The sequence below is a fragment of the Denticeps clupeoides genome, chromosome 19 (assembly GCF_900700375.1).
Source record: "Denticeps clupeoides chromosome 19, fDenClu1.1, whole genome shotgun sequence".
NCBI lineage: Eukaryota > Metazoa > Chordata > Actinopteri > Clupeiformes > Denticipitidae > Denticeps > Denticeps clupeoides.
This window is the reverse complement of record NC_041725.1, coordinates 16,540,542-16,565,815: the sequence shown is the minus strand read 5'-3', so window position 1 is coordinate 16,565,815 and position 25,274 is coordinate 16,540,542. Positions and strand designations below refer to the sequence as shown.

Sequence of the window (25,274 nt, the reverse complement as noted above, 5' to 3'; positions counted from 1 at the left end):
TGTACACTGAGAGATGTGAAACGTGTGTGTATGTGTGTGTGTGTGTGTGTGTGTTGGACAGCGGTAGTTAGTTCTGACAGTAGAAAAAGGGTTAAAGAGGCATCTAGAGCAGAAGAACTTTAAAATCCACAGTTTTCTGTTTTTTTTCTTCACATAGTAACAGTCACCGGTCATTAGCTGTGACCCCGGTGGCGTAAGACAGTGACGCCCCCCCCCTCCTCATCGGACCCCAGAGCAGGCGTCACGGAGGGCAGACGGGTCACGAGTGGCGCCAATGGTGAACACACACAACTGCCGTTGAGTGTCTGGGCGAGCGGAGGAACCCCCACCTGCCAGCGGAGGGGCGTCCCCCTCCCTCGCCCCAAAATGTGCCAGTGCAGCCAGTGGGAATCAACCCCAGTAGCCGAGGTGACAGAAAGCAGCCCCGCCCCTTTCACGTGCCCCCATCGCCAACGCCGCGTGGCACAGCACTGCAGAGGCGGGGCGTTGGGCGAGACCCCTCCCACCCCCCCCAAAATAAAAGTAGAATCTCCCATCCATTAGCCCCGCCCCACCCCACCCTCCCAATCACAATAAGTCTCCGCCCTCAACCAGGCCACTGAGTCATTACGGTCAATTCAATACATGTGATAAATGTTCATTTATCATCGTTGGCAAAAGTCCTTGAGTTCCTCCACCACCATCATCATCATCATCATCATCGAGGATCCTCTCTTGCTCCTCAGGTAGAAAGTGGTGACAATAAACTTGGATATAGTGCTATAATTTACATTTTATACTGTTAATATATCTGTGCTAGTAACATAACAGGAGAAAATAATCATTCCTAGAACTAAGGAAATTGTTGTCCTATACGGAGAAGATGGGAGAACCAGACGAGTTCCCCCCTCTTTTTCATACGCAGTCATCAATTTCTGCTTCCTTCCACAGGGCAGGTTCTGGGATCATGACTCCTGCGTTCGTTTCATCAGTTTAGCGTCGAATGTCTCCCTCTCTGGCTCTAATTTGGGCTCAAATGTAAAATAAAGTCGTGGCGCAGGAAGTCCCTCGTCCCTACATTCTAGTGTCAGGTGTGAAAAGTGAGCAGCAGGGTGGTGCTGCCCATCGGTCACAGGTGGCTGGGTTTCTTTTTTGTATTGTTATTTCAGTGGGGAGGCGGGGCTCCGGCGGCGGTCCTGTCCTGTCCGGGTCCCGTGCCCGCCCTCTCACACCATGTGGTGGTTATTCCGGTCAATAATGTCAGCCGAGGGGAGGAGCTCCTTCTTGATGGGCGAAGGGGGAGGTGTGGCCACCTTTTCTTTGGGCTTGAACAGGTCCGACACGTAGAAGACCTGCAGCAAGGAAAGAAGACATAATTATGTAGAAATTTGATTTCTATCTTCACACACAACCTGATATGTTGAAAAAATGGAACAGAAAAGTATTTTGACTGGTGTTGAGCTGCGGGGCTGTAGTAGCCTAGTGGGTAACACACTCGCCTATGAACCAGAAGACCCAGGTTCAAATCCCGCTTACTACCATTGTGTCCCTGAGCAAGACACTTAACCCTGAGTGTCTCCAGGGTGGGGACTGTCCCTGTAACTACTGGTTGTAAGTCGCTCTGGATAAGGGCGTCTGATAAATGCTGTAAATGTACATTATGATCACACAAACGTTATCAGTGGCACCAGATGGCCTTGTTCATCCGGAGAGTGAGTGTGTGTGTGTGTGTGTGTGTGTATGTATATATATATATATATATATATTTTTTTTTTTCATAAACTGAATTAGGATGAATAGCACAGCAAGAGGGAAGTGACTCCACCCGCTGTCACTGGAATATTTTGGAAAAAAAAAAAAATTCAGCCTCAGGCATGTGACTCCAGACAGAATGGAGCTGGGCGAGGATCGGGACGGGAGCAGTGTGGTAACCTTCCTCACAACGTCATGAGCGGAAGACGGAAGCAGGGAGTGGTGGGGACATGGAGACAAGCCCTTTCTTGAAGACATATATGATCACACAAGTTCAACCCAGGCACTTTCAGACAAAGACTAAACCACCTCTGGAAGGAAACTGCAGGAGGTTCCATCACAACTATCTGGGCATCTGGATTGATGAAGCATTTGCTCTTGCTTCGGCCAAACAGGAGACGGGTGGCCCCACCCTTATTCTCCCATGAAACAATGGCAGCTATAACCAGCTCCATGGTCCAGCGCCTCGAGCTGAGGGTGCGATTAGATCTCGACATGGGTGACCTTGGCGAGGTGCAGTGATGACATAAGGAACCTGTGTAATGAAATGGTCTCCTTTCATTGGCTGTTTCAGGTCGGTTCCTTTCATTGGCTGGCTGGATCTTCACTGGGTGAGTCATGGGGCATGAACAACCGTCTACACTCACATCCAGTTCTCCTATACAGATTTATGTACAGAATCAGGCTCCCCTCGCTCAGACCTTCAGGGCAGATGACCCTAGTCTTGGCTTGTATGGGGCTGACCCCTGACCTCTGAGCTCAGGCTTAAAGTGTTTCCTGCGTGGTGAGCGCGATCTTCCCCTGGTCACTCGGCCCATTGTGATGCTAGTGCAGCATCAGCAACAGGATCCTGTGGGCCCAACCACACATAGACCTCAACCAGAGTTCTAATGGGACTGCAGCAGAATGTTCCAGAGCTCAACTTCTAGAGCTCAATGTTCCAGAGCTCGACCGGAACTGCAGTGGAACATTCAATATTAACAAAGCTTTAATTACATAAATTCATAATGGTCTACCTCTTTAGCAGACTGCGATTCAAACAGAACCCATTACAACACTACATCATCATTTCTGCTCCAGCATTAACAACCTCCACATCAGAGTCACAGATCAGCTGATTAGAGACAACGTGACTTTGTTTGCTGACTGATGGGACATCACACTGTCTCAGACTCAGACTATGAGCCTCCCGGACGGAAGCAGACGTCTGACTCAAAGGCAGGTGGTGACACGCTCAATATCAGGCCCTGTCTGATCTTGCTGGAGAGTGAAATTAATGAATTTATATATAAGGCGGAGCTCCTGGCACCTTCTTTCCTGCTCCAAAGACCAGATAATGAGGAAATATTCACACTCTCCAGAGTGGAGAACATTTTGAGTCTCCGGGGGGAACCATGGAGCAAAATGGGGGATTTTTAAAATGGCAGATCTCGAGCCGAAGCCAGCAGAGGCCTGCAAAACGGTGATAGTTTATCTAACGCTCCCATCTCACCACACCAGCAAAAGCCAGAAGCACTTAACCATGCAGCTCTTATCTCAGAAGGAACTGACGCCCAGAGACTGCCAATGACCCTGGCGGTCCTTGGGAATGGTGGGAGGTGTGGGGTCAGGAAGTGTATGAGAAGTAAGGCGCAGGGAAAGGAAAGACAGCTTCAGCCCAGCTGCACAGCTGCTTCCTTCTGTCTGGCCGCAGCTCCACACAGCAGGAAACGTGGCGGACGCCCGCCCCGCGCCCTTGCTGGCCTCGTCTACGTCATGCCGTGGAAAGTGGGCCATCGCCCACTCTGGACCAGGAAATGCCAGGATGTGGCGGCCAGTTCAGGTATAAAGAAACACAAAGTGATTTCCTGGAACGAGGAACTCTTCCATCATCAACACTGTCCAGGAACGCTGGAATTCAGTCAGAGGCCAAAGTCTCTAGAGGGGCAGCCAGTGCTGGACATTAATCAGACACGTTCACTGTCTCTACCTCCACAGGCATTTTTGAGGTGGAAGAAAGATGGAGAGGCAGAGTTAAACATCTCAGAATTCTCCAAATGTTCCCATCATGAACATCACTCTGAACTCCATGACCAGAACCTAGCTTGCAGAATGTGATGATTGTGTGGGTGATATGCTCACCAGGCCTGTTCCTCTACTGGGTTCATCGGGCTGGTGTTTGTGACAGATCTACTGCTCTCCTGAAGGATCCTTGTGTAAAGTGTAGTTATTAGAACTCTATGTGCGCTACAGGGATCACCTCTTCCCTGGAGGACAGGAGTGCCTCTGACAAAAAACCCAGCCAAACCCTTAAACTCTGTTATGACCGGATTGTGTACATATTTTACTCCGTTTAAAACAAAGCACAGCGCCTACGGCATGAGACATCAACTGCGCCCGATTATGCAACAGTTCAGTATTCCAAAATGTTGCAATTACTCTGCAATATTCCAGAGAGCCACACTAATCCTGAAGGATATGTAGGACATCCGAATAAAATGGGTGAAAATCCCATCACATCTACTTAGTGGCGACCTGACCACGTTGTCAACACCACATGTAATACGTGTTCTACTGAGCTTCAGAACTGAACGTTTCAGATGTTGCAGTGAAGTGAACACAGTGAACGAGGAGTGGAGCTTCAGTCAACCAGGGCCTGGTGCCTTCTGTAAAATCACTTTTCCTTTTTATACAACTAACGATTTCCACATTTGTTTTGGGGCACTGAGGGGTGGAACTGGTGGGGGGCTTTATAGACCTTTCCCTTAAATGGAGAACCCGCAGTCTGTACATGAAACGGCAAATAAAAAGAGCAGCAAAATTATTAACACTGTGATTTCTCTTTTAAAAATGAGGCCCGCCCCCTTCCACCAGTCCTCTTCACCCATATTCAATTTTCCTTGGCACCACGCAGCTTAGTGGGAACAGAGTGGCTGCTGAAATTATTTGGCAATGACTGTGTGTTGTGAGCAAAATGTTCAAAGATCTTCTCTTTTTCCAATCACACTTTAACACATTCTCTCTCTCTCTCTCTCTCTCTCTCTCTCTCTCTCACACACACACACACACGCACAGACACACAGCAAACAGGCTCAAGGCAATGTGTTATTCATTAATGCAGAATTTTTGTCGGCTTGTGGAGAATGTTCTGGAGAAGCTCCATGTTCTGTCCTTAACCCAAAAGTAAACATGAACAGAAGGGATCTGTTCAAGGCTGATACTTTTCACAAAAGGCATGAAAGGAGCACCATGAAGAGGCTAAAGTCTGTGAGAAGAGAAAGTCAAGCAACGAGGCGAGGGACTCACTATGCAGTACGCCACCAGGGCTCCCTGTGCAAAGCCAGCCAGAACGTCGGTGGGGTGGTGCTTGTGGTCGGAGACTCGTGACAGGCCGGTGTAGAAGGCCATCATGAGTAGGGTGAACTGCACCAGCGGCCGCAGGAGACGAGCACCGCGCCATGTAAAACGAGACTGCAGGTAAAACTGTGGTGAAGACAAAGAAAGTAGAGAGGGTTAGTGCAACCTAAAGCTAAATAAGATTAAAGAATCAGTTAGCAATTTGCTTTAAAAGCTTATTTGTTTTTTTTATTTTGAGCGGCATTCCCCAGGGACCAATTTCAGGACCATTTCTGTTTTCATTGCATGTGCTTCTATGCAGGCTTTGCAACTGGTAACAGAACCTAAGATGTTAATACACAGTCTTTACACAATAAGTTGAACCATATGTCGAGTTTGCATCACTGCGTGCCTTCTGGTGTCTCCAAAATAAAGACATCTTCTAAGCTCTTGAAGCTAGAAACTTATAAAACAAAAGTTGTTAATTCCAGGCTGGAGAAGAACTGAACAGTCTCCAACAGTCATAAATGAACATTTACAGCATTTATCAGACATTTACATTTACAGCATTTATCAGACGCCCTTATCCAGAGCGACTTACAATCAGTATTTACAGGGACAGTCTCCCTGGAGCAATTTAGGGTTAAGTGTCTTGCTCAGGGACACAATGGTAGTAAGTGGGGGTCTTCTGGTTCATAGGCAAGTGTGTTACCCACTAGGCTACTACCACCCTACAAACTATATTTAAATTAACAGGAATTATATTAAGTTAGTCCTATTTCCTCCAACAACTAAACAAGGGAATTAGCTGTAACACACACACAAACACACACACACACACATACACCTCAGCACATAAACACATGTCACACACATCAAACATGAACTTTCTGCTGCCAAACCCTAAGGGAGTGTTTTACATCAAGGTCCAAGAAAAACAGCTCCAAACAAAAGTGATTGGGGTGACGTAGGGGCCAAGTTGGGTCTGTAGTTGTGGAGGTGGGGGCAGTCAGACTGGGAATGGTGGGTGGTTACAAGGAATCCAGAAACTCAGTGCAAGGTCAACCCAGGACCTACTCACTTCCTGTGTTTATTGTGCCTCTCTACCTCCAAGTCCAAAGCCACAGGGTGACCACAACTTCCTGTCTCAGGAATGCTGGGATGTTGTGGTGCAGACAAGCTTGGGTGGAGTCAGGCACCCAAGGTGTGGCTCCTCAAACACAAAACAGTGATGCCTTTACCTTAGACGTTGCTTTTCTCAGCGAAGATGTGGATGAGGTCAACCTTAACATCCTGGTCAGCACATGATCAACAATGACTTTTTACCCTCAGGAAAGGTCTCTCCCTCAGGATGTTTGGAATATTTGCTTCCTCAGCGATGTTGGTTCCTGGGGTGGAGGCGGTGCAGAGTCACCTAAACCCCCAGAAGACCAGATCCCAGCCAGAAACGGATGATTTATTTCATGCCAAGAAAAAGCTGCTCTGGACAGACGGAGCTCAGCGGCTTATCTCAGAAGTACTACTGTTTGGTCTACAGACCGAGAAAAACCCAAACACAGCGTCCTCAAAACCCTGAATCAGCAGAACAGGGTGACACCAAGAGCAGCTTCTGAGACATCAGAGAAAAAGCAATACAGAATCTAATAAAGCCTCCCGGTGTCTGGGAAATGGGACCCTCAATTCCCAGGACTGGCTTGGGAAAAGATCGCAGCCCCTCCCTTGAGTGAAGATGTGGTCTTACATTCCCAGGATAATGACTTTGTCATTCATTCGAGTGGCACTTCACAGAAGAGCACAACAATGTGGACAAAAATGGGTTACGAGCACCTCCAATGCTATTCACATGATTCATGTCGGCCATAAAATGCCCTTGTGGTGGGAGGAAATTATGTTGAGAAAACCCAACGTTTCCAAGAGTGGCCTCTGTTCCAGAGCTGACACATAGTACAGGAATCTTCATAACATGCTTCACGTTCGGACAGCTTTTCACCACTTTTCACCAAGTCCAGTCTTATGGCCGGACACTTCATCTCTTGAAGGCCAGAATGTGTGGAAATATGCTGGAAATGCCTTTGTTCCCAAAATTCAAACATCAAACCACAGAACCAGCAAAAGAGATGAGAGAAGAGGCCGTCAGACATGACAGAGCCCTTAAGTGTTCTCTGAAGGCCCCACTCAGGCATCCAATGCCAGTCCCTCTGAATCCAGATTATCTCTCAGCGAGCAGATAGCACCTGAGTAATGTGACTTATGACTGGGGTCAAGAAAACCATCCAGCCGTGTGTATCAGGGGTGACATGAAAGTGACAGAGACACCAGAGCCTCTACTGCTTATCGCCCCCGATCATGTCAGCTGAACCAGGCAAACGTCCATACACCTCTTCAGAAGACAGGAGACACTGATAACAGCCCCTGGCCGCCTCTGGCACCGCTGCCTATCTGATCAGATGTGGATGGGGGTGGTAAGAACCAGTGGAGAAGGGCTCTTCAAAGCCACCGAGGCCTTCCAGTTGATATGGAGTTATGGCTCAGGGAGGAATGTTGGAGCAATTCAGCACCCAAATGCCGTAAATGTAGACAATTAACCCCCATCATCTTCTCACCACATTGATGGTTTGGATTGGTTGTTGTGGGGGTCAAACTCAAGGTGCAAAGTAGAAAAGAGACCTCCTCTTCCAATTCCGACCTCATTCTCATGCTCCTGCCGACCTCCAACTCTCATGGTGGCCTTACTTGTGCATCAGACTTGTTGTTTATTGTTGTTTTTGGATTGAAGATCCAAGATAGTTAATTTGATAGAAGGTTTTATTATTTGAGCAGGACCCTTCCTGGGGTCCGTACCAAGAAACACAACCCCAGAGCCGTCTAGCCAACCAAACGTGACTGTTTCATACTGGAGTCTCATAGCGATGCTGGCTGTCCTCCTGTAGCCACTGGGATCTGGATGCCCCGGCGCTCTGCAGCTCATGTGTCACCATGCGGTTGCAGAGTTCTGAAGATGCTGTGGGGGCGTCTCCTCCCTACAAACTCTTCAGAAACAGCGAGGTTACAGAGAGGCTGGGAAATACCCAAGAACGCACGCAGAGCAAGGCCAACACCGGCGGTCAGACGGCGGCCCGAGGCATCACATGACACGACAGCCAACCAGCACGCTGCTGGCCTGCTTTTCAGACCCTGACCTGGAACCACTCAAGACAAAACGGGAACACCACCATTACCAGGAGGTTGGATGTCTCCAGTCCCTGGACAGCATAACTGCAACAGTTCAAACAAGAACATTCTAGATGATTGTCATCTGTGACTTGGGGATCAGTGGATTTTGCTGCTCCGGCTGAAAGTTTGTTGAACTTGCGCTTGTTGATTGGACTAACAGTCGGCACTAGTCCCGGGGTTCAACAAGGCCTCCAGTTCACTCACACTTCCTCGGGTCTCACTTACAGAGCACACAAACACACACACACACAAACAGGAGACCACATTGGCAGCAAATCCTCAGACCTCCCTGACTCTGCGGTTCAGAGACGGTCGAGTGTTGGGAGGGTGCGGTATGAGGGCTTCTGGGAAGATAATTCTCCAGTGGAGAGAAGGGTGAGAGGGCAGACGTGGGGGGAGGGGCTCTTATCTCTCCTCTGGATGTGCAGACGACCCACGACTGCTCATTAGCCGGGGTGTCACACATACACACATACACACCAACGTTTCACACACAGACAGACACGCAGACTGAAACGCGGGTACTTACAGCCAGGTACAGCATGGTGTACAGTGAAAAGGAGGCGTGTCCTGAGAAGAAGGATTTCCTGCAAAACAGGGGTGTGTTTCTAAGAGCACTGCACGAAGCAACATAACAAATATTCCAATTATGGTTCCGGTGTTATCTGTACCAGTTAGTTCCTGGCTCTGCACAGACAGTATGTGTGTGTGTGTGTGTTTGTCATACCTGGCCTCCTGAACCTTGCTCTCAGGCCCAGTGCAGTTGTAGTCGGTGATGTATCCCAGCGTGCAGTCGATCTTGGTGAAGTCCGGTTTGCACACGTCCAGGAAGTGGGGTCTCATGCGACCCACGGACACCTTGGCAATGTCGGTGAACGACTGACTGACGGCGCAGCCGAAGATGAATACGCCCACCTGCCTGTAGAGGGCAGAGATGTAGGGGTTGCCGACGAAGGACTTGGACCCTTGGTTCAGGTAGTGGATCCTGTAGCACTCGCCGATGATGATCTGGATAACACCGGTTCACAAGTGACAGCAGTGTTACTGGCAGCCCAACACCAGCAACCAAACACAATCTGATGCACTGGTCACATGCAAACACGCATCAACATGGGGTTAGAGTAGCATGCCGATGAAGATCAGTCATGACAACGAAGAGAGAGAGGAGCAGCCTGGATGGGAAAGCACATGGATGTGAGAATGGGGGTGGCCTGCCTTTTCTGTGGAGGACATGCAGTACCGATGGAACACCGGGCCTGTGTTGTATCCACGTATTACATGGCAAACACAGCGAGTGTCAGGAAAGATGGGCTGTGGGATTGGAAAGGAATGAGCAGAATGAAAGAAGCTGTAATGGCATGGCCTTGCAGGAACTGACTGTTGCAAAACCATCAGGCTTGGGATCAATGTAAACTTGTACACAAGGTCTACAGAATTTGTATATATCGCCCTCTGGTGGTCTCCAACTGAACAAATAGGAAAGCAACCAATTGAACTGTTGGCTAATTTTAACATGGACACTGTTGCTCAGGCTGAAGGTTTCTACAAGTGTGTTCTCCTGACACTCATCGTTTGTCCATCTAATCACGGGACACGAAGCTGGGTACGATTGTGTGCGTTTATATGTATGGGGGGCAAAGAACTGGTTTAAGAGGGATAATTTAGCCCAGCTGTGTGTGAAATGCCAGTGCGCTCACACACACGCGGTCCTGGTTTCAATAAGCAGAAGTGCTGAGCTGGGCAGTGGGGGCGTCTGCCACCATCGCGCCCTGCCGTGATGGGGATTTTATAGACGAACCGGAGGGTTTCTCTGGCACGACGCCCTGAGACGATTTTCCGCAGGCTCCGGATATAAACCCTTGCTTCATTCCTAATGCAGATGCGTCTGTTGCATTATGGGATTCCTTGGATGTCAACAGAGCCAAGAGACAACTGCTGCTGTTGCTTACGGTCGGCTCCCACTGGCCTGTTTCTTCTTGTTATTCATTTATTTATGGTCATTTGTCAGGGCGCAGTTTCTGCCATGGAGTCCCTGCATCTTTTTTAATATGGTGTGAGTAAAACAAAGCAGAAAGTGTGTAATGATCTCACACAAACATGAAACATGCAACACACACACACACACGAAAATATCAAGCAAGAAAGCAGAAAGACAGGGACACCATTTTTTTACGGGGTTACTGGTCTACGTGGGTCTTGAGCCGGTTTTTATGGAAATAACAGCGGGCGTCTCCCGGAGAGGGAGGGCCCGGAGAGGAGAGAATCGGCACTTACAGACAGGATGGCAATGAGAATGCCAGCGGCACAAAGCACTGCATCGCTTATGGTGTCTCCGTTTTTGTACGGGTACTTGATGGACTGGTCACTGCAGTAAAAGCCGCGTTCGTACGGCTTGACTGTGCTAGTTTCGATAATCAGGAAAGGCAGGCCAGCTACAGCAGAGAGACAAAGAGGAAGAGAGGAGACACAAAAAAGTTCCAGGTCAGTAACAGAGACAGGCACACGGGAGGCGCACACGCCGGCGGAGCGGGGGGATGCACACGGCACAGGCACCGCCGGGGAACATGGGATACCCCGCAGGGGCCGGAAGGGGGCCCGGGAGCGGCCGTTCTTCCGGATAACTGGACAGTAGCGTCGGGAAGGACGGGCGGCCACCGGGAGCCCCTCCCCCCCCGTGTCCCATGTTCTGCGGGCGTGGCTGGCGTGGCGCGGGCGACTTACAGAGACCACGGGCAGAACGAGGCCCACGGCCAGCAGCACAGAGGAGGGCACCGTGCTCCGTTTAAAGGAGTACCGGATGCTTTCGTCGGAGCAGTAGAAGCCTCTCTGGTACGGCTGCAACCCGGACAAATGGTGCAGCACAATGGTGGGCAGCATGGCTGTGCAAAACAGAACAGACCGGGCCGTGAGCGCCACTTACCTGCAGCCTCTCACTTTCACTTCTGAGCACGCACCGATTATCCGACATCATCAGTCACAATGCAATTCAAATATCTTCACAATTGATAATGTGGATTAATGAGATGTTCAGGGTTTGCAGGCTTTGGGATTGAGGCCATCAGTTTCTTTGGGTTTAAATGAAGCGTTGACATCCTTTTCTTATCTCATCTCCTCGGTTCAGCTAAACGAAAGCTTCTCCAGAATGGCCGAACACACACACACACACACACACACACACACACACACACACACACACTCGAGATAAGCACTTCACACTCTCTCTGGCATCACAATGTGCTGCCACGTACGCGCCTCACACTCCTAACGTGCCGTCAAAACCCACGAAAGCAAACAGTTGAGAGAGTACAATGGATGCAGACGCTTGCTCTCCTCACTCCTCCAATACACCCAACCGGCCAATCAGAGACGCCCTTCACACAAACCATGGCCTAGTGAGGCTAAGAGGCTGATCATCGGGCTAATCCAGCAGAGACATGAGACAGAGTTCCATCTCTCACAAAGACGGCGGTCCCAACAGAACCCCAAAAGATCCACTGGTTAGGAAGGTCAAGGAATGATTGAGAACTTTTGGGGTGGCTCAACCCACACACATCTGCAAATGGGATGTTAAAGCGATTTAAAAGAAAAAAACAACCTTAAGTAATGAGGGAATGTGCTGCCCTGTTCACTCCACAAACCGCACATTCTCACACCTGATACGCTGACTGCCGTGTGGGTTCGGAGCGAAGGATGCTGGGAAACTCTGATTAGCTCAATCAGCGACAGATTCCTGTGGCTTTTCTAGCCGACGGAGAACCAGGTTGTTCTACGAGGAACCGGTTCAGCTCCTCTCATTAACGTCCCACTCGGGGAGGTGCTCCACTGTCTGGGGCTGGTCGTTAAAATGCCGCGCCCCTCATACACCAGCACTGCTGCTTATGAGAAAATAAATACATATTTCCAAATCGCCGCTGGCCTTTAGACGGCGGCGGCGCTTTGAGCGTCTCGCCTCAACGCCTGTAAAAACGTGCGAATAGCAAGAAAAACAGAGCCAGGCGTTTGTGGGCCACCCAAAAACCCCCAGAGCTGGGTTTCGGGAGGAAAAGATGGCGCTTTTATGGGGAGGTGGGGGGGAGTGGGTCCACTAATACGCTGCCAGACATGTACTTTTATGTATGATGTAAAGGTAGACTTCGGCAGCCTGGCACCGCTGCCTTGTTTTCCAGCCGAGTCGCTGGCAGAGTCGCGGTGACGCCCGACGAGATCTAGTGTGACCCTGGCACCGGCAGGAACTTGGCAGGAGGGCGGCCATGCAGGCACTGCTGGTTCTCGACCGAAATGATTTTCCCTCCGCAACTGATCCAGGGCGCCTTACAATCAGTAGTGACAGGGACAGTCCCCCTGGAGACACTCAGGGTCAGGGGGACCCCGACGGTAGTAAGTGGGGTTTGAACCTGGGACTTTGTGGTCTTCTGGTTTATAGGCCAGTGTTGTACCCTCTACTACCACCCCCACCACACATCACAATAACAAGCAGGGTCACTAAAGAACCATCGTCACAAAATAGGCGGAAAAGGGTCTGGTGATCCTGTCTGCATCGTCTCAGACGCCCCACGGCATCATGGGAACGCACACCTGCACAAACAGAAACCGGAAAGCGCGTGTGTGTGTGTGTGTGTGTGTGTGTGTAGAGGGTGAGTTTGCAGTCTCACCATGCAGGTCCTGGGTGTGTTAGAAGGAGGAAGAAGGAAGGGCAGAGGTCACACTAGAACTTTGTGAAAGTAGGTCACACCAACATCTTCACTATATCCACGTTCATCACAACATTGTAGGCTGCAAATTCACGCCATTCTACGCCCTGTTGCTGAATTCCTGGTGAGTGAGTGTGAGAAAGAGAGAGAGAGAGAAAAAGAGAGAGAGGGGTTTCCCCTTTCCACCTTGTGTCTGCTTATAAAAGCCCCTCTGTCTGTACCCACTGCTGCACAGGCCTGTGCCCCATGATGCCAGGCCGCCCATTGTTCTGCCAGTCATGCCCATTCTCCCCATTCGATGCAGCAGGCCCCTCCCCCCTGCCGCCGGGGAGAGGAGGAATAAAAGCAGAGTCGATGGAAGACTCCCTCAGCGACGACAGAGAGGCTCCGCCTTCTGCAAACCGGCTGAAGTGTAAAAATAAAGGGCCGCGTTTAAATCCCGCGATTCTGCGGGATTTAAACACTGACAGGGAACTATGACCCCCTCATGCGGCGAGGGTGTGACCCCCAAATGCACAGTGGTGTCAGAGCCTAGCAGTGGAAGGGAGAAGAACCTGATTTAGAACTGAAATGGAAATCTTAAGAATTGTGTGTGTCCGGCCTGCAGAGGGGGTGTTAGAGGAGCTCTGTGGAGGGGCTGTGTGTGGGAACTCACTGTTCCCAGGGGCAGTGGGTATTACTTTGCATAAACACTTCATTGCCCAGTGATCTGATCTCAAGCGCAGCGGTCAATTAAACCCCAATGAAAAAGTGGTGTGGCCTAATTCCACTGGGGGGAGGAGTCTCTCTCTCTCTCTCTCTCTCTCTCTCTCACACACACACACACACACACACACAAACAGCTTCACTCTTATCTACAGTCAGTGTTCTAACGCAGCACTTCATTGCCTCTGATTCCCTTAGAACTCCAGTCTAAACACTGCAAGCATGAGCTGAAGGCATCTAGAAAAGCAAACAGCACTGGTGTGTGTGTGTGTGTATATGTGTGTGTGTGTACCTTGTACTGTATGTTTGTTATTTAAAGTGGCTGAAGCAATAAAGCAAAGGAAGTGTGAGGAGCTCAACCAGACTGAGATACAATGCATGTGTAAGTGTGTGTGGGGGAGTGTGTGTTGCTTTGACTAACTTAAGCCTTAAAGTTGGCAGATTAAGTAAATGAGCCTAAAGGAGTCAAACCGATGAGAGGACACCTTTATATCCTTATCTGATTAAAGCTTCAGTGCACACACATACACACACAGTTATCAAGGTCTAGAATATCAGGCCCTGAGATGATGTGCCTGTGTGTGTGTTTGTTAATGGAAGGAAGTGTGTGACAACAGTGGGGTCAGGGCCTTCTATGTGGCTCCACTATTAACTCAGTGAATGTACACACACACACACACACACACACACACACTCTTAGGCAGTTCGGCCCATGACCTCTGACCCGGAACTGATCCGTCTTGGTGCTGTCAGTGGGGGAATGGAGAGGCCATTTAGGGTTAATGGACTATCTGATATGTACAGTTGCACACGTGTGTGTGTCCTGTTAGAAGTTAGAAATGCTGGTGCACCTTCTGACTACATGGTACCTGAGACACCTACACACACGCGCGTCCATCCATACACACCCACACAATAAATGAAATGTGATTTTATTAGCTACGTTATTAGTGATATTGGTGATATTATCCTGTAATGAAGGGCGGGTAGGGACGGAATCCGGGTTTGAAACAGGATGAGGCGACTTCTGCTTGTGGATCTGTTTTCCAGACCACCTCTCTGGCAGGAACTTGTGAAGATCCCTATCCAGTGACCTGTAACACACCCTGTGCTGAGGATCATGGGACTGAAACCTGACACCGTGCCTCACCAGCTGCAGGGCAGGAGGACCTGGCTCTGATGGGACTCTTTGTCTTTCTCGTGCCTGCATGCCTGGGAGCCTCATCAGCACATGGACCCACACCCGGCCAGAGCCGAGACGAGTGGAACCGAACAGAGCCAAGCCAAACCGAGCAGACCTGAGTTTAACGGAGCTGAGTGCAGCTGACCTAAACCATGCCGACCTGAACTTAACCAAACCAACCTGAGCTTAACCGAGCTGAGTGAAGCTGACCTAAACCATGCCGACCTGAACTTAACCAAACCAACCTGAGCTTAACCGAGCTGAGTGCAGCTGACCTAAACCATGCCGACCTGAACTTAACCAAACCAACCTGAGCTTAACCGAGCTGAGTGCAGCTGACCTAAACCATGCCGACCTGAACTTAACCGAACAGACCTGAGCCGTACCAAACAGAGCTGAACGTGAGGATGGTGTTGTAACCTGAACAAGACACTTAACCCTGAGCATCTTCAGGGGGATTGTCCTTGTCACTACTGATTGGATAAGGGCGTAAATGCTGTAAATTAGGTGTGCAACTATATAATATTTTTGGAATCAAGTATTTTGTTGTTTTTTTCATCGATTAATTGAGTAATTGGATAAAATGTACTTTTGCGTTTTAAGCAATATTGATGATATGATATATAACATGAAAGGCCTGTTTAAATGTCCAAGCAACTGGCTGCTATCCTTTGTGTTTCCACTCAACAAATAAATACATACAGTGACATAAACATACTGTAAAATTTGTGTAAAAAAATGTACGTCAATAAGTTGAATAAGTACACGCGCGGCGGGTGGACGAGAGGCTGTATGTTTTTGCGTTTTCGCAATTCATCGGCTGCAGCAGTTGAAAAACCAACGTCTGTCGAATACTGAACTCACTGGCAACTTTACCGAGGCAAGCAAGTGATGGGCTACAGAACACATTACCATCACATTGTGTTCCTTGACCTTAACATGTTCTCGTGGATTAAAGCAAACAAAAATCATCTGACGGAATTTGTACATTTATTTTTCTATACCGAACGCTTGAGTCCCAGGTTCAAAAACGTCGCTTCGATGCCACGTTTCTATTGGTTGCACAGGTTGGGTTGGGGACTGTTGCTCGCCGAGACGCTTATCCTCTGTAATAATAAAGTGAAGTGATAGTCACATGTGATACACAGCAGCACAGCACACGGTGCACACAGTGGGCTGCCATGACAGGCGCCCGGGGAGCAGTGTGTGGGGACGGTGCTTTGCTCAGTGGCACCTTGGCAGATCGGGATTCGAACCGGCAATCGAATGCATCCGGTGCGTGAAGGCCTTTAGCGTGCTCATCACAGCGCCGGAAAACTTGAATTCACGTGTTCTAGAGGCGTGAACAAGATTCGATTTGATTGCGATTATCAATGCCTCGACTTCGATCCATCGTGACTTGAATTATTCTAACAATTCATTGGTTACAGCACTACTGCCGGGCCAGACGGGCTGCTCCAGCGACGGAGGAACCAGAGGAACGGTTTTACGTAACCTGTAAATGAGAGCGGCCCTGGCCTGTTACGAAGGGACGAGGTGCAATGCATGCTGGGTGAAAAGAAAAAAAAAACTGAATACGGGCCGAGCGCCAGGCACGACGGACCGGCAGAACATTGTTCTGTCCATCAGAGGAGCCGGAGAGGGAAGGGAACACTAATGAGACTAATGAATGAAAACGGAGAAACAATGAAGGAGGAAGCGGTGAACGGCCATCGTGTGTGTGTGTGTGTTACCATTCATTAAACAGCTCAGTAGCTCCACCCATCCTGCGTGTCACATTTACATAAACGGTGCTACGCTTTTCTGCGAAATGACGACAGAACGTCACGGGGAACCACGGAGGCCGAACCGGAACCGGTGCGCCGCGGTTAAATGCGGAGCTGCACTTGTTCGTCGGCATGCGTCCGCAGCGCTGGGATTCTTGGGAAGCCGAGAGGAGGCATTCTAAGCTGCACAGGCATTTCCAAACACACACACAGCGCCACCCAGATCAGACCGCACCTGCGGTGTCACGGGGTCACGGTCCAGGGCAGACATGTTTTCCTGGTGACCCGCTGCCGGCAAATCAGGGCGCTGAAATCCATTTATTGCCACCGTGTAGGTCAGTGGCCACACCGTGTGTGTTTTACACGGCAGAATCGGGACAGGTACGAGGACACGTCTTCGTCCGGCGCGGCCGTCCCGGCGGCGGCAGCGCTGCGGCGCTTTGTCTCTGCGCGCTGCTGAGCTCAGCGAGGCGGCCGCCCTGCCAATCCCCTCCTTTCTCCTCCTCTCAATGCGAGCGCGCCGGCCGGGGGCCAGCGCCGCGCTCAAAAACATCTGCTTACGCCGAGAAATTTCCACCGGGGTTGGGGTCCCCCAGGCGGACGGTGTTTACGCCGCCCGCTCGCAGCATGCACCACTCACCTGCCACAGAAACCCAGCGAATGTGTGGAAATGCGCACAGCAGAAAGGCATCATGGGAAAAATCTGCACCGCAGGACACTTAATGAGATTGGGATGCGCTTAAATCCTTAGATTACGCGGCCGTGGCGACCCAGAGGTCACTGATGACTCGGAGGACGGGTGGGGGTTAATCCCGACGTTCTGGTTCTCCACCCAGCGGCGTCTTCTGAAAAGGTGTCCAAATATGGAACCACGGGCGAAAATAGCAGACTGGTAGACAAATATAGGTGTGTGTGTGTGTGTGTGTGTTACGCTCCTAAACCAATAGCTTTGAGTAGCAGAGGTGTAGACGTTCACAGCATTGTTTCCACCAAAGGCTGTAAAAAAGGACGACTCCAGAACTCATAAAAGTAAAGTGTCAACGGGGTGGAAAACACACACACACACACACACACACACACACCCTACATCCAAACATAAGCCTTTCATCACACTATGCCCGCCCCCGCCCCCAAAACACATGCACACACTTTATTCCAATTCCGAGTCTTCCAGATGCTTCAGGAAATAAACCGAACTCTTAAAACCTCTCCCAGCCAATCAGGACGGAGAAGCGGCGGCGCTGGCTCTGCCGGCGTTTACAGCCCCTGCGTAACTCGGTTAGACGTTTAATCGCCAGCGTGCAGGAGGCGTCTGTAAAGCAGTCGAATTCTTAACTTCCTGTTTGCGGCTCACGACTCCAAATCCAACAGCAGACGCCCACGCAGAGGTAATATTAAGTTATTAAGTGGTAATAAGCATTTAATAACCATTTCGTTCTAATGGCAGAGGCAACAGGAACTCCAGATTGAAATGTATGTGTGTGTGCGTATGTGTGTGTGTGTTCTGAGAACAATAAACTGAGGCCAGCGGCTCATCAGTGGGGTCATTAGCCTTCCCTAACGGAAGAGCCTGGGATGCATCAAAAGGAGCCATTGTTCCCTTCAAACCGTCTCTCTATCATCACACACGCACACACACACACACACACACACACAGTCTAATGAAGTTCTCTTATCAGCTGGAGAAAGTGCAGATTGGCCCTCATTAGCATAAAGAAATGAGGCCGGTGGCCGCAGGAAGGCTCCTCATGTGGAAGCCGTACTGGATAAATAAACGCAGCGCGCTGTGTGTGGGCGGAGCCGGGACCCCCGGTGGGTCAGCGACCAATCACCTGCCAGCACTCATCCTCGGGAGTTCAGGTGAGCCCCAATCTGCACGTGCGTCCCCATGAAACGGAACGGAAGCCTGAAATGTGACCACGGAGGGGAGGCGCCCGCGTGTGGGCGTGGCTGTTTGGAGTCAGTGGACTGAGTGGGCGCTGGCTGAGGACCGCAGAAATGAGAGAGAACGTCTCTCAGGCATAAACACGCGCCGCTGCTCTCTGACTGGACCAAACAACCCAGGCCGGTGTGTTATCAACACGGGTCGACACACACACACACACACACACACACACACACACACACACCAGCCCTGAACCGGGTGGTAAAATGGACACTGAATTGCAGCCCTAAGTGGGATTCTGTCCCTCGTAAATCTGGGGGACGTGTAATTTAGCAGCCGCAGAAACCAGCTGGCACTCTTAAAGGCCAATGCCGTTAACACACTCACACACACACACACACACACACACACACACACACACTCACACACACACACTCGCTGGACTGTGGGCAGTGGGCACGGCAGTGGAAGGGCTGCACCGGGCGGCCTGTAAACGTCCTGCGGGAGTATTTACACGCCGGCATGATATTTTACTCTTCGTGGACGAATAACGCGCTCGCGTTCGGAACGTATTAAATTGCTCCGTGGCGTTATTATTCCGCGCCGCGTACGCTCACTGTTATCACGCCAAGTTGCCGCTTTTAACAGGAGACTCATGAGAAGCAGCAGAACTAGACCCGGTTTATTGTCCCTCATAATCGGACTGCGCTCGCTGCCAGACCTCAGCAGGCCAGACGGGGGGGAAACGATCGTCCACCGTCCGGTGGCCACGCCCACCAAGCGCAGCGCCCGTCCGCCCAAGGAAACGAGATGGATTACATTTCGCACCACAGCTGGCCACACCTCGGAGGGAGGAAGAAAGCACGGCTACCTTTCCTATTCCCACCCTTTCCTGAGTCCACACACACACACACACACACACACACACACACACACACACACACACACGCGCGCTGAAAATTATTCCAGATGTCACTTCAGAGGGGCGGCGGTGCTGGCTGCACATGAAGAATTCGAGAAATTCTGGAAAATATTTATGGAGTGAAGCGGCCAGGGAGGCAGAGGTTAACGCAACAGGCTTCAGATGAGGGAGATTCGGCACGAGCCCCGCCCACAACCCTCCAAATGGCACCAATCGGAGGACGCTACGAGCGTCCCGTCTGTCTTTTGATCCGGGGAGAAATGTAGGTGGACCAGAGCTGATCATCCAAAAATAACCTTGGACTCTGCGAAGGGACACCGGTGTCACCGGCTTCTGCTGGCCAGCATGAAAGGTCGGTTGGGAGGGGCCTGGGCCGCATTTTAGAGAAAGTCGCCTGAATAGGTTCCCAGCCCATTGTGTGGCGGAGGAAAGACGCCCCGGCACAAACCCATCGAGGTGAGGGACGCTTTTAGAAGCGCGGTTTCCTGAAAAGCCCGGCGTCACTCGGCCTCCGTAAAAATGACGGGGTTGAGGACAGGGACACAATTGCAGGGTTCGCGGTAAATTGACCCGCCGTAACCCAAACCGCAGTCACTGCGAATAGCGCCGCTGTATGAAATTAGCCCATTGTCCTTCTTAATTGGACACGATGAGTGTGTGTGTGTGTGTGTGTTTATGCCTACTGCCCCCCCCCCCCACACACACACACACAACTCAGCAGACCCACATCTCCCGTCTTGGGGGGGCAACCTGTAGTGGGCGGAGCTCCACGGCACTGACTGTATGCTAATGCCGAGGCCTGGGAGCTGCTGTCTGGATTGTATGCAGCTCCGTCCCCATGAATTATTCATTCGGTTCCTTCCCGAGTCCCAGGGCCAGAACCCAAGTACCTGCATAAGCAGCCGGAACATCGAAAAATAAACCCGAGCAGCCGCCAATCACAGGCCCGACTGCGTGGGTTGGGTTTTTACTCCCATCGAGCTTCCATCACGCACAGGAACGTTAAGCCCCAGAGGCCTGGCGAGAACGTTTTCAGCTTTAACGTTCAAATATTTCATCGACCTCGTGGAACGTCCTCACAGCAGCGCATCAGGATTTTCCCAGGTTCTAATTTCAACTGGGAAGGAACGAGACCTCTGGAGGAGCAGATGCAGGCTGGAGTGTCCGGAACAAAGCCCATTCACCCTCGCGCATTCTTCAAGTCTTCCACAACACGGCATTCCTGCCGGTCCCGCCCTCCTCCTCCTCCTCCGTTCCCTTTCAGACCCTCGCCGCAGCCGCTCGACTTTAGCATCACAAAGGCCGTGTTTGTTTGCACTGCTCTGGATGCGCAGAATTAGTGGCGGCTCGCAGTAAGCAGGGGAGTAAGCTGGAAATTTCATTCCCATGAGCTTTAAAGAGGCTTTCTTCTGCGGTTCTGCGGGGGGGGGAGGTACTAAAAAAAAAAAACGTTTCTTCATTAAGGAAATGAAGTGGCACCCCGACGTCAAACTTGAACTTTAAAGGTTCCCTTCCAAGTGGAAGGATCTGCCGCGGAAAGCCGATCCAGCAGTGAATGAAGCAGACCAGCTGGCCGGGGGATTGGGTGAAAGGGTCCTGGAGGAATGTGGAACGCTGGGCTCCAGACCCCCTTAATCCCCTGCTTTCTGAGAGCGGGGACCGACGTTCCGAGGGAAGCCGAGAGCGCCGGGTTTCCAGGCACCGAAACAATAGGACACAAACAAAACCGCCACCGCCACCCAACCGAACCCCATCAGAGCCCAGACCCTGAGGAACCTTCATGTTCCGTCAGATGGGGCGCCTGAGGAACCATAATCATCATGTAGAGGGACCACTTGAAACCGTGTGTGTGTGTGTGTGTGTGTGTGTCATTGTCAGACTCTGCCAGGACATCTTCATCCCCCCCCAGATAAAACTGTCAGTGTTTCACGGCGATAAAAGACTTTAAAAAAGTTAAACGCGGCCGACACGTGGAAACCGACCAATCAGCGGCCAGCACGAACCCCGCTGTTTTCGGGGTTCCATCTGACATGCACCCTGTTCTCGGCGCCTTCTGTAAACTTGCCCATGCATAACAGTAATTATGAAATGACGCATAATTAGAGCAACAAAAGACTTACCGAGCAGCAGGCAGAAGAGGTCGAGTCCGATTAAAAGTTTCCTCTTGCCGCCGCCGCCGCCGCTGCTGCCGTTTAACGTGGCGGCGCCGCCGTTTCTGCTCTCGGATGCCATCGCCTTCTCGTACAGGTACTTTTGCATTTGATAGAGAATTAAATCCCAGTCCGCAGACCCTCCCTGCGCGTCGCTGCCGGCGGGCGAGACGGTTCTGCTGCGGGGGTCGGACGGGGGTGCGAAGCGCCTGCGTGTGCGGTGGAGCCGCGGTCTGAGCCGCGCACTGCAACTCCCGCTGTTATGAGTTCTTCTGCTCTCCTCCCCCCGAACCCCGAGCCCCGGCTGCGACTGCAAGGTTCAGCCCCTTTCCTCCAACTCCGAAGCCGAGCTCGTCTCCTCCGCGCTCCGCGACGGACGCGCGCGTTCCCCCCGCGGTCTGCAGCGCCCCCTGCGGCGGAGAGGAGAACGGCGCGGCCCCGTAATAACAAAACGGGTTCTGAGGTCCGTCCGGAGCCACCAGCGACCAGCGAGGAGACCAGAAAATGGGCTCTGAGGTCCGTCCAGAGCGAAGAGGCAAAAAAAAAAAAACGGGATCTGAGGTCTGTCCAGAGACACCAGCGAGGAGGCAAAAAAACAGGTTCTGAGGTCTGTCCGGAGCCATCAGCGAGGAGGCCAAAAACGTATTCTGAGTTCCATCCAGAGCCACTAGCGACCAGCGAGGAGACCAGAAAATGGGTTCTGAGGTCCGTCCAGAACCCATTTTTCTGAGGTCCTCAGAACCCATTTTTTCAGGTCTCCTCGCTGGTCTAGACCAGAAAAAATGGGTTCTGAGGTCCGTCCAGAGCCACCAGCAAGGAGGCCAAAAAATGGGCTCTGAGGTCCGTCCAGAGCGAAGAGGCAAAAAAAAAAAAACGGGATCTGAGGTCTGTCCAGAGACACCAGCGAGGAGGCAAAAAAACAGGTTCTGAGGTCTGTCCGGAGCCATCAGCGAGGAGGCCAAAAAACGTATTCTGAGGTCCATCCAGAGCCACTAGCGACCAGCGAGGAGACCAGAAAACGGGTTCTGAGGTCCGTCCGGAGCCACCAGCGACCAGCAAGGAGGCCAAAAAATGGGTTCTGAGGTCCGTCCAGAGCCACCAGCCACCATTGAGGAGGCAATAAAAAGGGTTCTGAGGTCTGTCCAGAGACACCAGCGAGGAGGCAAAAAAACAGGTTCTGAGGTCTGTCCGGAGCCATCAGCGAGGAGGCCAAAAACGTATTCTGAGTTCCATCCAGAGCCACTAGCGACCAGCGAGGAGACCAGAAAACGGGTTCTGAGGTCCGTCCGGAGCCACCAGCGACCAGCAAGGAGGCCAAAAAATGGGTTCTGAGGTCCGTCCAGAGCCACCAGCCACCATTGAGGAGGCAATAAAAAGGGTTCTGAGGTCTGTCCAGAGACACCAGCGAGGAGGCAAAAAAACAGGTTCTGAGGTCTGTCCGGAGCCATCAGCGAGGAGGCCAAAAACGTATTCTGAGTTCCATCCAGAGCCACTAGCGACCAGCGAGGAGACCAGAAAATGGGTTCTGAGGTCCGTCCAGAACCCATTTTTCTGAGGTCCTCAGAACCCATTTTTTCAGGTCTCCTCGCTGGTCTAGACCAGAAAAAATGGGTTCTGAGGTCCGTCCAGAGCCACCAGCAAGGAGGCCAAAAAATGGGTTCTGAGGTCCGCCCAGAGACACAAAAAATGGGTTCTGAGGTCTGCCCAGAGACCAGAGAAGGAGGAGCAAGGAGGCCAAAAAATGGGTTCTGAGGTCCGCCCAGAGACACCAGGGAGGAGGCAAAAAAAATGGGTTCTGAGGTCCATTCAGAACCACCAGCGAGGAGGCCAAAAAATGGATTCTGAGGTCTCCATTTTTCTGAGGTCCTCAGAACACATTTTTTCAGGTCTCCTCGCTGGTTGAGACCAGAAAAAATGGGTTCTGAGGTCCGTCCAGAGACACCAACGAGGAGGCCAAAAAATGGGTTCTGAGGTCCATCCAGAGACACCAGCGAGGAGGCAAAAAAATGGGTTCTGAGGTCCGTCCAGAGTCACCATCAAGGAGACCAAAAAATGGGTTCTGAGGTCCGTCCAGAACCTCCAGCGAGGATGCCAAAAAAAAAAAAAAACGAGGTTTGAAGCCAGCCCAGAACCACCAGTGACCGGCGAAGAGGCCAAAAAAGAAGGGTCCTAAGGTCCGTCAAGAACCACCAGCAATGAACCCCACCCCCTCCCAAAAAATGGGTTCTGAAGTCCATACAGAACCACCAGCGATGGAACCCCTTCTTTCCCCAAAAAATGTCTGTCCAGAACAACCAGCTAGGAGCCCCAACAACAACAAAAAAAAAACAGGTTCTTAAGGTTCTCCAGAACATCTAGCGAGAACAATTATTATTTACATTTATGAGATGCCCTTATCCAGAGCGACTTACAATCAGTAGTTACAGGGACAGTCCCACTGGAGACACTCAGGGTTAAGTGTCTTGCTCAGGGACACAATGGTAGTAAGTGGGATTTGAACCTGGTTCATAGGCGAGTGTGTTACCCACTAGGCTACTACATTTACATTTACATTTACAGCATTTATCAGACGCCCTTATCCAGAGCGACTTACAATCAGTAGTTACAGGGACAGTCTCCCTGGAGCAACTTAGGGTTAAGTGTCTTGCTCAGGGACACAATGGTAGTAAGTGGGATTCGAGTGGGATACTACCACCTACTACGTCCAGAACCACCAGTGAGGAGAACAGTGAGAAGCCTCAAAAAACTGGCTTCTTCTGTACCTCCAGAACAACCTGCGAGGAGACCCCCCCCAAAAATATAGGTTCGTCTGTTCCTTCAGAACCACCAGCTAAAAAAAAAACAGGTTCTTTAGGACGCCCCCCCCCCAAAAAAAACAGTTTCTTCTGTTCCCCCAGAACCACCAGAGAGGAGAACCTCCCAAAAGGGTTCTTCTGTTTCCCCCAAACCACCAGAGAGATGGCCCACGCCCCAAAAGAGGTTTCTGTTCCACCAGAACCCCCAGCGAGGAGACCCCCATTATATATTCAGAATCACCAGTTGACCCCCAAATGGTTTCCCCTGTCCCCCTCAGAACCAGTTTGGGCCCCCTAACCAAGTTCCTCTCTTCAACCAGAACCACCAGCAGACATTTCGATGTTCAGAACCCCCGGCCACGCACCATGAGAACAGTCGTCATACATCAAGAATGCAGCAGAGCGCAGCAGATTTCCCCGTCTTCTGTGAACCAGAGATCTTCTCATCGCGCAGGTCTTCTTCAACCTCCAGCAGGAACGGCGGGGCAGCAGCGCCATCTAGTGTCCGCGCCCGGCGCTGCGGGAGTCCCGGGCTGATAAGGCGCAGAGAGGTTCTGCAACTTTACAACCATATTCAATATTCAGTTGTTTTATTTCCTGCGCATATTAAAAACCCAATTATGACCAAAATTACTTTTTAAAATCATAATTGGTTTTTAATTCGAGGCACTTCTCGCCATTACGGGTTAATAACGTTTATTTACAACTGTTACAACCATGCAGGACAGGCGAGCCCTACAGAAGGTGGTTCGATCAGCCGAACGCATCATCCGTACCAAGCAAGCGGGCCTGGACCAGGGACAGGAAGATCGTGAAGGACCTCAGCCACCCCAACATGGGACTGTTCTCTCTGCGCTTCCGCTCCCTGAAGTCCAACACAGAGACGACGAGGAGGAGCTTCTTCCCGCAGGCCGTCCG

At 51.1% G+C, this 25,274-nt stretch overlaps 1 protein-coding gene and 1 long non-coding RNA gene across 3 annotated transcripts; one reads left to right on the top strand and one right to left on the bottom strand.

Moving 5' to 3' along the window:
* Positions 1–559: 559 nt before the first annotated feature.
* plpp3 (phospholipid phosphatase 3) lies at positions 560–21,911 on the bottom strand. 2 transcript variants are annotated; one of them, XM_028961542.1, is made up of 6 exons: positions 21,532–21,909; positions 10,981–11,138; positions 8,987–9,267; positions 8,789–8,846; positions 5,017–5,193; positions 560–1,331 (listed from the first exon to the last, which is right to left on the bottom strand). In XM_028961542.1, exons 1-6 carry the CDS (start codon positions 21,668–21,670, stop codon positions 1,206–1,208), a joined length of 939 nt encoding a protein of 312 aa, XP_028817375.1. In that variant the 5' UTR covers positions 21,671–21,909; the 3' UTR covers positions 560–1,205. The 2 variants fall into 2 exon arrangements, with proteins under 2 accessions (XP_028817375.1, XP_028817374.1); XM_028961541.1 differs by lacking the exon at positions 10,981–11,138 and adding an exon at positions 10,534–10,691 and having other exon boundaries at positions 1,198–1,331; positions 21,532–21,911.
* Positions 19,625–25,244, top strand: LOC114768962 (uncharacterized). The gene is made up of 3 exons (XR_003743168.1): positions 19,625–19,763; positions 24,677–24,907; positions 25,080–25,244. It is a non-coding gene; the product is annotated as an uncharacterized LOC114768962 (long non-coding RNA).
* The last annotated feature ends 30 nt before the right edge of the window (positions 25,245–25,274 follow it).

What these genes read in the sequence shown, in the direction of transcription:
- plpp3 (XM_028961541.1), bottom strand. Translation starts at nt 21,670, where the DNA reads ATGCAAAAGTACCTGTACGAGAAGGCGATGGCATCCGAGAGCAGAAAC. An exon ending in CCTCTTCTGCCTGCTGCTCG is followed by an intron (nt 10,692 to 21,531) that starts GTAAGTCTTTTG and finishes TCTCTGCTGTAG; the next exon opens with CTGGCCTGCCTTTCCTGATT. An exon ending in ACACCATGCTGTACCTGGCT is followed by an intron (nt 5,194 to 8,788) that starts GTAAGTACCCGC and finishes TCTTCACCACAG; the next exon opens with TTTTACCTGCAGTCTCGTTT.